At 43.5% G+C, this 12,423-nt stretch overlaps 1 protein-coding gene across 2 annotated transcripts in view; it reads right to left on the bottom strand.

Moving 5' to 3' along the window:
- The window catches only part of DNAAF9 (dynein axonemal assembly factor 9), a 143,458-nt gene that overhangs the window by 12,160 nt on the left and 118,875 nt on the right, over window positions 1-12,423 (bottom strand). For both annotated transcript variants that reach the window (XM_087445541.1, XM_004433804.3), the window contains exons 29-30: window positions 10,815-10,852; window positions 1,248-1,383 (exon numbers count right to left, since the gene is read on the bottom strand). In XM_087445541.1, coding sequence (XP_087301667.1) covers window positions 1,248-1,383; window positions 10,815-10,852 — 174 coding nt within the window. The remainder of the gene's footprint in view (window positions 1-1,247; window positions 1,384-10,814; window positions 10,853-12,423) is intronic.

Here is a 12,423-nt window from a genome sequence, read left to right on the forward strand (position 1 = left end):
CTGATGAATCTTGCCTAAATCAAGCATTTTACTAAAGGTTACAAAATGGTGACTTTTTAGTTCTATAAATCCTTACTTATTTATTAGTTAGCATTCTTCTGTTAAAAGAGATTTACTACCCCGCCCCTCCTCATTTTTTTAGTATCACCATGGACTCCTTTTATTCCATATGCTATAATCCATTATTATCATTGTTGTCTGTTATGCTCAAGTTGCCCCACATTTGGCTAGTGGGAGCTTCTTTAGCCAGCTCCCGTAACCTTTTGACATATCTCCTCTAATCTTTGAGTACTTCCTTGCTTTATTGACATAAAATGTACCAGGATCACCCTGTACTTTCCCTGCCCTAGAGCTGCAATCAGCCAATTCTCCAAGGAGTCCCGTTACCTTGTAGTGGGGATTGGTACTTAGAAACCCAGATGTAGAGGTAGGAGTGTTTATTGCTACTATGGTATTAGTATTTCTATTCCCTTTCAATGGAAAGAGCTAGGAAAAAAACGTTTTTTTGAAATAATGAATTTATATTGAGCCCCCCAATTCAAATCCAACATTTACAGGATTTTTCCTCACCTTTCCCATTTCATATTTTTAATTTCCCTTCTCTAACTAGTGATGTTTGGAATCGGGGTTCCAACAGAGGATTATGTTCAAACTTACTTGAATTACTTATTCTGTGTGTGTATGGTTGTTACTACTTGGACATATAGATGGATTCATTTTTTTGTTTATATTTAGTTTTTTCCCTTCTTGTTGATTTAATTTTTGAATATATGAAATATTTGCATTACTCAAAAGTCAAAACTATATAAAAAGTATACACATTTATCCTTATTGAGCAAACAAAATTATACAATCAGATGTCCTCCCTTCATACATACACACATATACCAAGTCATCAGTTCTCTATTTTTAGTTTGTAATTTGGACCCAAGTCTATGAAGTAAAAAGATCATTTCTCTATGTTCTCTACACCATTTCTCTCACATCTTAACACAAGGAACATTGAGAGACTCTTGACTTCCATCCTTTAATGGATGAGAATATGAATGCATCAAAACAAAATATCTCAAAACAGTACAGGATAGTGACTCATGGGATGCTTTTTGTGATTTTTATACAGCATCAAAAGCACTTCTATAAATGCTCAGGTCTTAGATACAGTGGAAAGATCCTGTGGGCCACAGTCAGAGTGTTGTATCTAAGAAAGTGGCTGGTCCTACAGGGTAAAGTGAACTTGATAAGTTTACCTGGTGACAATCCCATTTTCTGCAAGAATGAAGGCTGCAGTAGGATTGGCAGCCCTGATGAGGCTCTGCAGCTGAACAAGGAGAGGGTGCCTCTGTTCCGTGGTGTGACTGGTAAACACCACATTACTCACCAGACCTGGGGAATAAAACCAAGAATGGTTCAGCCTTCGAGTCCTGACTGGAGCAGAGGGATAACACAAACATGGGCCCTTGCTCCCTTTCCTGATCAGCCCTTCCAGTAGCCCCCTTGTGTAGACACCCCTGGCCCCCAACACTGACGTACACAGACATCATGCTGTTCCCCTTTCTGCCACCGCTACCTCTTGGAGTGAATGGCCTCAACTCGATAGCTGCCTCCCTTCCTAACCTCCGTCTTCTTAATTCTGCTTTCCAGCTGACACCCAGAGCTTCTTCATCAAAGGGCCCTTTCCACATCCCCTGTACTTAACTGCATCTGGAACTGGTGCCATTGACCTTCACCAGTTCAGACCACAGGCACTAACCATTAGATTCTCAAAGAGTGCACAGCCAAGAAGGAGTCACACGCACAGACCTACAATTCCAAGATAAGTGCTAACTTAGATATTCACATAGTGATATAGTAAGAAAGAGGGGCCCATGTAATGAGAGGTTGTGGAGTGAGCTATGATCACTCCCAATCTTTCTGTGAAAATATAGAAGTAAAATCCATAACACCACAGAGAATTTAGAAATCAGGGAAGTTACCACATCCCACCATGCCAACATAATTATACCTCTTTCATACTCATTCCTGTTTTTAATTATGATCATAGCATATACACCATTTCTGCTAAAAGATCATTTGCATTTTTGTTATTCAACCATTTTTATTCATATATTAATACTGTGAAAATTTCAAATATATACAAAAAATAGAAAAATAGAATAATGATAACTCCCATGTGCCCATCACCCGGCTTCAAGAATTATCAACACTTGTATTTCTTCCATACCATATCCCAGCTCCTTTCCCCTCCTCCCCCACTGGATGATTTTGAGGCCAGTCCCAGACATGCTTTTATTTCATCCCAAAATATTTCAGTATATATATCCATAGGATAAAGGCTCTTTTAAAAAATTAATGATTAATAATAAATTCTTTAATATAAAAAATATAGCCTGTGTTCAAATTTCTGACTGTCTCATGAATGTTTCCTTAAAGTTAATTTTTTTGAACCAGGAACCAAACTCCACACATTATATTTCATTGATGCATCTCATAATTCTCTTTCAATCTATAGTTTCTCCTTATTTCTCTGTATTTATTTGTCAAAAAACTGTATCCTGTAAATTTCTCCCACTCTGGATTTTGCTGATTGCATCTCTATTGTGTTGCTTAACACAATAGCTAGATCTCTTTTATAGATTCAATCTTTTTTATTATAAAGTAATTTTTAAAAAATTTCTTGTCCTTTTTTCTAAATTCTTAAGTTGAATGCTTAATTCATTATTTTAAAAAGTTATTTCTTGTGTAATAACATAGTACCTTAAGGGTATATGCTTTATTTTGAATTATTTGGCACAGAAATATTCATGACAGGTTGCAGATGGTATCCTTTATAATTAAAAATTGCCCTTTTAGACTTTTCAATTTTTTGCTTTGAATTCAAACTTGCTATTAATAATACTGCCTTCTTTTTTTTTTTTTGTGAGGAGATCAGCCCTGTGCTAACATCTGCCAATCCTCCTCTTTTTTTGCTGAGGAAGACTGGCCCTGGGCTAACATTCGTGCCCATCTTCCTCCACTTTATATGGGATGCCGCCACAGCAGGGCTTGACAAGCAGTGCGTCAGTGCGTGCCCGGGATCCGAACTGGCGAACCCCGGGCTGCCGCAGCGAAGAGTGCGCACTCAACTGCTTGCGCCACCAGGCTGGCCCCTGCCTTCTTTATTCTTGTATGCATTTGTCTGCTATGTCTTTGCTCATTCTTTTATCATCATCTTTAGTTTTAGACGCTTCTCTTGTACAGAGCATCGTATAATTAGGTTTTGTTTTTTGGTTTAGTCTGAGATACTTTTCCTTTTAATAAGTGTTTATCCCATTTATATTTACTGAACTTTGTGTCATCTTGTTTATGTTGGATTCAGTTTTAAATTTTTTTTTTACCTTTAGCAGTATGATCTCTGCAATCTTTGTTTTCTGTTTTCTTCTGACAAGTGGTGGGCTTGCAGTCTGTTTTTAGTTCTTATGATAGCTATCCTTATATCTTTTATTTTATTTATTTATTTTTTTGTGAGGAAGATCAGCCCTGAGCTAACATCCGTGCTAATCCTCCTCTTTTTGCTGAGGAAGACCGGCTCTGAGCTAACATCTATTGCCAATCCTCTTCCTTTTTTTTGTTTCCCCAAAGCCCCAGTAGATAGTTGTATGTCATAGTTGCACATCCTTATAGTTGCTGTATGTAGGACGCAGCCTCAGCATGGCCGGAGAAGCGGTGCATTGGTGCGCGCCCGGGATCCGAACCTGGGCTGCCAGTAGCGGAGCGCGCGCACTTAACCGCTAAGCCATGGGGCCGGCCCTCCTTATATCTTTTTTTAATAATAGATCTAAATCACTGTGAATGTCACCTTTAGACAATGCCTATTGACTTTTCAATATGACAGATGCGGAAGGTGGTACACCCTTAAATTCTTCCCACTTCTCCACTATCACATTCTGGTTGGTTACATTAATAATTTTAGTTCCTCTAATGGATACTTTTAAATCTTTAAAGAGTATAATTAACTCTTTATAACTTGATTTAACAGCTCTAAACTTTATTGATCTCCCACTCTGGAAGATGTAGAGATAGTATCTCTTTCCTGCTGCCTTCAAAGTTTTTGTTAAATATCATTTCATTTATAGGTTTTCAAGATTTTCAACATTTATATTCCATTTTGTAATAGAATTCTCACAGGTGTTATCATCAATTATATAACTAAAAAGATTCAATGCTCATCATCAATCTTTTTACTAGTAGAGACTAGCTTTACAAATAAATCATTAGTTCATAAGTGAATATCTCTTAATTATGGAGACTTGGGCTTTCCTAAGTAATCTTGTAATTCTAGGGCCCTGAATAAAGAATATTCAGTACACAGTACTCTGTACCAATACTATTTAGTTCAGTCAAGTGTTTAGTTAAAAAAAAAGTTAGCTGTATTTAGTATTTGAGGGCAAAACTCAAACAATGTCAGAAGAGTTTACAGAGAAAATAAATTCTCTTCCTCCCCAGCCACCTAGCTCCCTTCCCTGGAGGCAGCCATGGTTATCAGAGTCTTACATCTTCTTCCAGACATGTGTGGAGTATGTACAAGTAAATGTGTGTGTATATAATTTTCTTTCCCACAAATAGTGACATACTACACTATTCTGTACCTTGTTCTTTCCACTTAACCTCTTTACTTTTTAATTTCGGTAAAGCTTACTTCTTCCTTAAAACCTCCCCTAATACCACCCTGCTCTCTCCCCTTTTCCAAACTACAAAAGCTCCTTTGAATAACATAGGTGGCATTTAAAATATAGGGCTTATATTTTTATTTACCTTCTTTATGCATGTAAAAAGATGGCATGACGTAAAGATTAAAGCATGGGTTTTAGAACCAGTGAAACTGAGTTTGAATTTGGGGGTCCACTAATTACGAATGTGTGACATGAGGCAAACTGCTCAACTTGCTCTCTGAGCCCAAATTGCCTCCTCTGTTAGATGGGAACAGTAACACATACCTCCAGGTTATCAGTAAAATGCTTATCACAGGGCCTATAGATAGTAACAACTCATTAAATGCAACCTATCACCACCACCATCGTTATGAGCTGAACAACAGCCTGAGAATGGAACTTCTACACGTACACTGAGGGGCCTGGACTGACACACTCCTCAGACGACAGAGGTGGCTGTGGCATATGGGCCTCAGCCATAGCAACCAGCAGGAAGCTAAGTCATATGATTCCCACCTGTCTAGGCTGCTGAGTTCAGGTTCAGATGAATGCCCTCACTAGTATGAAGGCAACTTCCAGGACCCTTGGCCCCTGCTCCTGGTCTGAGGCAGAAGTCAGTGATACTTCCTTCCTCTCATCACTCATACTTACGGAAAAAGTGTTCCAAAATGCTAAAGACTGAATCTAACCTCATAAATCATCTGGATGCATTCCATTCATGACCAGGGAACAGGGATTAGGAGCTTCATGCTGATGGTCACATGTTACAATGGGGAAAGGGCACACACAAAGGCTAGGCAACGTGCCTGGGACCACAGACACCAAGAGTGAGAGCTCGCCTGTTGAGCACAGAACCAGCTTCCTACACGCTTATGAACCATTTTGGAATCTATTGGTTCCGTGGTTCTGAGTTGTGGGTCCCACTCTTCTCAGCTATCTGTTAGTACTCAGCTAGGAAGTCGACCTTAGGCGGATACGGCCCTCTGCCCTGCACAGTGCTTGAGAGACCTCTAAGGATTCAAGGGTGAGTTTGCTCAATGGCTTTCCCTGACATTCAAGTGGTGAGTGCAGCTCCGTCTCCTCCTCTGGACACTTGGTAAAAGGCACACACCAACTGTCCAGTTTCCCAAACCTGGGCCGTGGAGGCACCTGAGTCCTCCTCCAGGCCCGGTGAGTGCTAAACAGCTCTCGGATGCATCGTCCACTCTCAATTCCTGCTACCATTTGCCTAGTTTAGACCACCACTCTCTTCCCTAGGTCACTGCTCATTCTCTCCACTTCCAGGCTTCCTTTACTACACTTCATTCTTCATATGGTAGTCAGAGTAGTCTTTCAAAACCATAAATCTGATCACATCACTTCCCTACTTAAAATATCTCAATGCATTCCCATTACTGTTAGGCTAATATCTAGACTTCTTGGCTGTACTTCCTCAGTACCCTGGGCATGCTCTGGTTACAGTCAGGCCTTTACTCTTGATGTTCATTCTGCCTGGAACTGTCTTTTCCCTCCTTTTTGTTGGGCCAACTCCTCCTTTAGGGTGTAGACAATTCGAATAGCACCTCTTCCAGAAGCATTCCCTAATCCTCAAGGACTAGGTTAGAGCAGGTACTGGATAAAGATTTGCTGAATAGGGGCCGGCCCGGTGGCATAGCGGTTAAGTGCGTGCACTCCACTTCAGCAGCCCAGGGTTTGCAGGTTTGGATCCCGGGCATGCACTGATGCACTGCTTGTCAAGCCATGCTGTAGTGGTGTCCCATATAAAGTAGAGGAAGATGGGCACGGATGTTAGCCCAGGGCCAGTCTTCCTCAGCAAAAAGAGGAGGATTGCCATGGATGTTAGCTCAGGGCTGATCTTCCTCACGAAAAAAAAGAAAAAAAAAAAAGATTTGCTGAATAAATGAACAAATAAACCAAGTGTAATAAAAGATACATGCAACCTGACCTCCAAGGCAGCTGCCCAAGCAGCTAAGCTGTGGGCAACCACATGCCAAAATTTTTCCCACTTATAAGTCTGAACAAATCCCACTCATCAGACAGCCATCTAAAAAGGTTTCTAAGACTTATTGGTATATACATATCTGTGGTACAAAATTCATAAAGTACAAAAAGGTATTCGGTAAAAAGTTTCTTCCTCCCTTCTCCTTTGGTGCCCTGAATCCAAGTTCTCCTCCCCAGAGGCAACCACCAATAGATTTTGGGTATGCTTCTCAGATAGTCCTCGTATATACAAGTATACAGGAATATTCAGAATCACATTTTCTTTTTTTCTCTTTTTGCTGAGGAAGATTCTCCCTGAACTAACATCTGTTGCCAATCTTCCTCTTTCTGTATGTAAGCTGCCGCCACAGCGTGGCCACTGACAGATGACTGGTGAAGGTCCGGGCCCAGGAACCAAACCTCGGCTGCTGAGGCAGAGTGTGCCGAACTTAACTGCTAGGCCACCAGGGCTGGCCTGGAATCACGTTTTCTTCTTCTTTTTTTTTTTGTGAGGAAGATCAGCCCTGAGCTAACATCCGATGCCTATCCTCCTCCTTTTTTTTTTTTTTTTTTGCTGAGGAAGATTGGCCCTGTGCTAACATCCATGCCCATCTTCCTCTACTTTATATGGAACGCTGCCACAGCATGGCTTGACAAGCGGTGTGTCAGTGCACGCCTGGGATCCGAACCTGTGAACCCCGGGCCGCTTAAGTGGAGCATGCGCACTTAACTGCTGCGCCACCACGCCGGCTCAGAATCACGTTTTCTTAAGAACTTCTCTTACACTCAAAATCTCTGTTGTCAAGGTCTCCATGCGTGGCCTAATTGTGGTAACAGCACATGACTTAGGAATTCAAATAGAGAATATGTCAGCGTTTTGTTTATTCTATTTTAAAAAGATTTCTCACATGCCCTTTCTGTTCAGAAGCTTTAACATTAAGATGGACCATCCTTGGCCAGAGTGTTGGGGAAGCGTCCTAATGAAGGTAACACATTGGTGGTGCCTGTGCTCTCATTCCCATTTAGAAAGGTCACTCCAGAGGCTGCAGGGAGGCAGTGAGGACAGCCCAGTGAGCCTAATGCCAAAACCCCATGCCCTGGTGCAGCCACAGGAAGTGACTGGGGCCTCTGGAAACTGCGTGAGGCAAAGTTAGGAAGCCAGGCCCAGAATGAGGCACAGTGGGGAAGCAGGCAGGGTTCTAGAAGGCTCAGCACATTCTGGAGATGGTAGATACAGGAACCAGATCCAGCAAGAGGCCCATGAGATTCACAGCGGTGGAAGAGAAGAATAGGTGTGGTGGATCTTGCAGTGAGGAGCCAGGAAAGGCAGAGTGAAAATCTATAAAGGTCCTTGGACTTTGTTTAGTATCTTCTTGGACAAAAGAAACTGGAGAGCCAGACTAGTGCAAACGTGCCAACCTGAGTGGCATGTACTAGGGTCACAAGCACAGGCCTGGCCTGCTCAGGAAAGGCTGGGGTCTGGGTCTCTGACAGATATCTTGCCCAAAGTCCTGTCTGCCTCACAAGTACCACGTAGACAAATCCTGTAGGCTTGGGAGTCTAGGTCAGGAACTGGACATAGAAAATGGGTTTTGCTTTATAGGGAAACAAGCAAAAGGATTATCTGCAGCATTCCTTAGGCCAGCTATGCAAACTGCCACCTGCCAAGAGGAAATGCCATCTGTGGGGCAGGTACAGCAGTTATCTGGAGCACAGGGTGAAGAGGCCACGGTGGGCGGTTTCATCTTGCTTGGGCCAGGAGCTTCCTTCTGCTTTGTATCAAGGAGTGGATACCCAGATTTGGCCAAGGTCTCACCAATCTGCGCTGTGAGTGAGCAGGCAGCCTGGCCTGGCCCATTCCCAAGAATGGAGAAATATCTCTGACGGCTGTCTGACCATTCCAGTCTGGGCTAAAGGCTTCCAGAAGCCCAGAAGAAACCAAGAGTTCACTTCTTTTACCCATCTATAGCTACTTCTAAAAGCAGGGCACGGTAGTAAAATATCTCCACTCTGCTTTCAACTCAGCATTATAATGAGCCTTGCTCACTGAGATTATTTCCTAACCCTTTGATTTCTTTAATACACATAATCTTGTGGGGGCAACATAGTCCTTTTCTCATTCTCCTTTGTTGTAAAAGCAATGAATCAGGGAGCCTGACTCATAAACAGGAGCAAAGGGGGGCAATATACTCCCTTAGAACATGAAGTGTTTGTTTACTGGTGGCAGATCCCACCTCTAAGTGAGCCACCAAATCTCCAAGGAGAAAAGAAATACTTGCCTTTATCTTTTCCCTCCCCAGACACCCCATGCCTATGGTGAGAGAGGTGAGACCAGTCCATAGGGTCCCCTAGGCCCAGATGCAAGGGCAAGATATTTATCTGCCCACTGTCACTCCACAAGCCCCTTGGAGTTCAGAAAACAGCACATATGGTCTCAAGGTCAATCTGCCCACATCTGGTCACATCCCTAGCTTTATACAAGCACAGAATTTGACACCAGTTGCCTTTGAATGCTGAGCTGGGAGGCAGTATTAGAGAAATATGCCTACCAAGTGCCAGAGAGACTGTCAAGTGCAGTCTGTCTTGGCCTAAAATGGCTTTCCTCTTGTAATATTGGCCCAGGCTCATGGGCAGTGAAGACAGAGCACCACCCCAAGGCTCTCTGCCAGGGCAGCCCAACCATCTGTGCCTTGTGTGCAAAAAAACCAGAGCAGCACTGAGGAAGAAAGTGCCAAGGTGCACTAGGGTGGCAATAATCATGTGGTGGACAGGGGCTGACTATAGCCCACACTCTTGGCTTTGACCATGACTTCCAAACATGTATCTGAGGACCAGACAGCTCTCCTTGGTTATCTCCTGGACCTATGTTTTCTCCTATGCTTTCTATTTCAAGGATAGGCACCACCAACCTTCCCAATTTCCCAAGCTAGAAACCTAGGAGTCATCCTAGACACCTCCTTTTCCAACTCATGCCCCACACCCAGTCTGTTACCAAATCCTATTGACCCAACATCCATAAAATCTCCTTAATCTACCTGGGGTGGATACTGTGGGTAGACCCAGCCAACCTCCATTCCACTACGCTTCTGGGGTGCAGTGCCTGGAAAGCACCAGGGGCCACTAAAAGCTGGACTTGAGACTCCCTGATGCAGCAGTCCAACACACACATTCCTCCCTCCAGTGATCCGGCCTCCTGCCTTGCACAGCACCCAGCTCAGCTGTTTCCCAAGACAACAGCTCTGGTATGCTCTGTTGTCTCTGCTCCCTGCGGACTGGCAGGGACCAGCAGGGCAAAACTGTACTGGGGACAACGAGTTATTTTCTTCCATCTGATTTCTACTTGCTAGGCTGGCTCAGGAAGCCCAGACCCAGGTCTCCTGAAAACAATGAGCATTTTACCATCACTGTAGGAAATTTAGAATTTATTCTGGGGGGCCGGCCCCGTGGCTTAGCGGTTAAGTGCGCGCGCTCCGCTGTTGGCGGCCCGGGTTCGGATCCCGGGCGAGCACCGACGCACCGCTTCTCCGGCCATGCTGAGGCCACGTCCCACATACAGCAACTAGAAGGATGTGCAACTACGACATACAACTATCTACTGGGGCTTTGGGGGAAAAATAAATAAATAAAATCTTTAAAAAAAAAAAAAGAATTTATTCTGGGTCTCCAGGCACCATAGTTAGTATGACTAAAAAGTGCTGCTTCCAGGTTGCCAGTTGGGAGGACAATGCAAGGTTGAGTGTAACCTACAGGATGGGTGGATTTTTCTAAATGTTATTAAGGAGGTATGGAAAATTCCAGTGTATCTATGAGGGGCTTAAAGGAGAAGGTCCCACTGGGCCATACTCTGCACTCATGGGACAGGAGAAATGACAGAGAGTAGGAATACCTATCCAGTCTACTGTATTAGTTGGAAGGCCAAGCCCAGCTCAGGAGAGGTACTGGCATGGCAATTTATCATCATTAAGAGACAAACTGGAAGAAATCTGCCTATCAAATATGATAAAAGTAAAAGATGTCAAAGTTTTCCCTGGTCCAATTTTGTTTGTTTTAGATTTCAGAATGATAGGTAGGAGCATGAAGAAAAGTCTGTTGTATTTAAACAGAATTTGAAAGGCATGCAAGCAGGAAGTAAAGCATATTGCTTACCTTGTGAACATTGGTCAAGACATTTAGGAAACAGAAATCTAGGGGGGAAAAAAGAGAGAAATATTTTAAAACCATTAATGTCAGAGTTGTCAATGAATATTTCCCACAAAAATGTGAATATTACTGACACTCAAGATGACTTACTAGATGGGGCAAGAGGCAGGCAGCACCGAGCATTAAGGATAGCCGCAGTTATGCAAAAGGTTCTCACAGCTCTGAACCAAAGCTCCCTAGCCAGAACACCATGGAAGTTCCTATGAGGCCCAACTCTTGGTGGAATGTTGAAAAGGGGATACTGGGGGCAGGGCCGGTTCTCTAGACTATACGAAATACAGAAAGAGAGCTGGTCTTTTTGGTTTTAAAAGAGATACTATCCTAATAGCAAAGGGGAAATTTTAAGGCAAAATGAGAAGAATTATATTCACCCAACTCTGCCAGGGGCCCTCAGTACTAAAATTGCCATACTTCCCTTCACGTGCACGCTTAGAATCCTAGTTCCCCTTTCATCCCCTTCTGAGCTCTAATGGTGAATGAAAAGCAGGAAACTGGCTGATTAAATCAGAATTGAGGCAGATGAGGGTGAATGAACCACAGTGTGAGTTAACAACTGTAGCTCTGCAGTAAGCTCCAGAGAAAATCTTATACTCTCAGTGCTTTTTTTTTTTTTTTTTTTTTTGGGTGAGGAAGATCAGCCCTGATCCTCCTCTTTTTGCTGAGGAAGACCGGCTCTGAGCTAACATCTATTGCCAATCCTCCTCCTTTTTTTTCCCCCAAAGCCCCAGCAGATAGTTGTATGTCATAGTTGCACATCCTTCTAGTTGCTGTACGTGGGACGTGGCCTCAGCCTGGCCGGAGAAGCGGTGCGTCGGTGCGCGCCTGGGATCCAAACCCGGGCCGCCAGTAGCAGAGCACGCGCACTTAACTGCTAAGCCATGGGGCCGGCCCTCTCAGTGCTTTAAAACTCCTAAAACATCCCAGTGCTCTTCTCAGGGAAGAAAGCTAACACTAGTGAGAATAGCTGCCTTTTACGAAGTTCTTACTATGGGCTGGGCACCACGCAAGCAGTTCACATATACGATCTTGTTCTGTCCTCACATCCACCCTGTGCCTTGGGTACTTAAAAGCTGAGAAGAGTGGGTTTGGGATGGCTAAGCAGTCTAAGCACTTTGCCCAAGGCCTCACAGGAAGCTAGAAAGTGGGAGGGCTTATGCAAGGACCCAGGTCTGTTTGGCACCACAGAGCTCTTATGTTTTCTTCCCCTGCAAGTGAGATGCTTGCCGAAGCCATACTTTGGAACTGTTGCTGGTCTAGGTGGCAGGTATTAATGCTGTTGAAAACACTGAACAAATTTCTCTCCTGCAATTACCTTGGTGGTAGCAAAGTCTTCATCTTTCTATTCAAATCTGAAAACAGCCAGACACAAACCATTTGGAACCAAATTTGGTGGACGAGTGAGCTGGATGAATACTACTTTGGGCTGTGGATCTAGTTCTCTTGCCTACCTCCCTTATGGTCTCTGAAGAATTCTAAGGAAGAACCCCCATGTGCTCTGAGCAAGATCAAGAGCCCTGGAACAAGGGAAGAGACATCCACGCCGGAGTCTCCTGAG

This window comes from Ceratotherium simum, chromosome 21 (genome assembly GCF_057802395.1).
Source record: "Ceratotherium simum simum isolate JZ-2026a chromosome 21, ASM5780239v1, whole genome shotgun sequence".
NCBI lineage: Eukaryota > Metazoa > Chordata > Mammalia > Perissodactyla > Rhinocerotidae > Ceratotherium > Ceratotherium simum.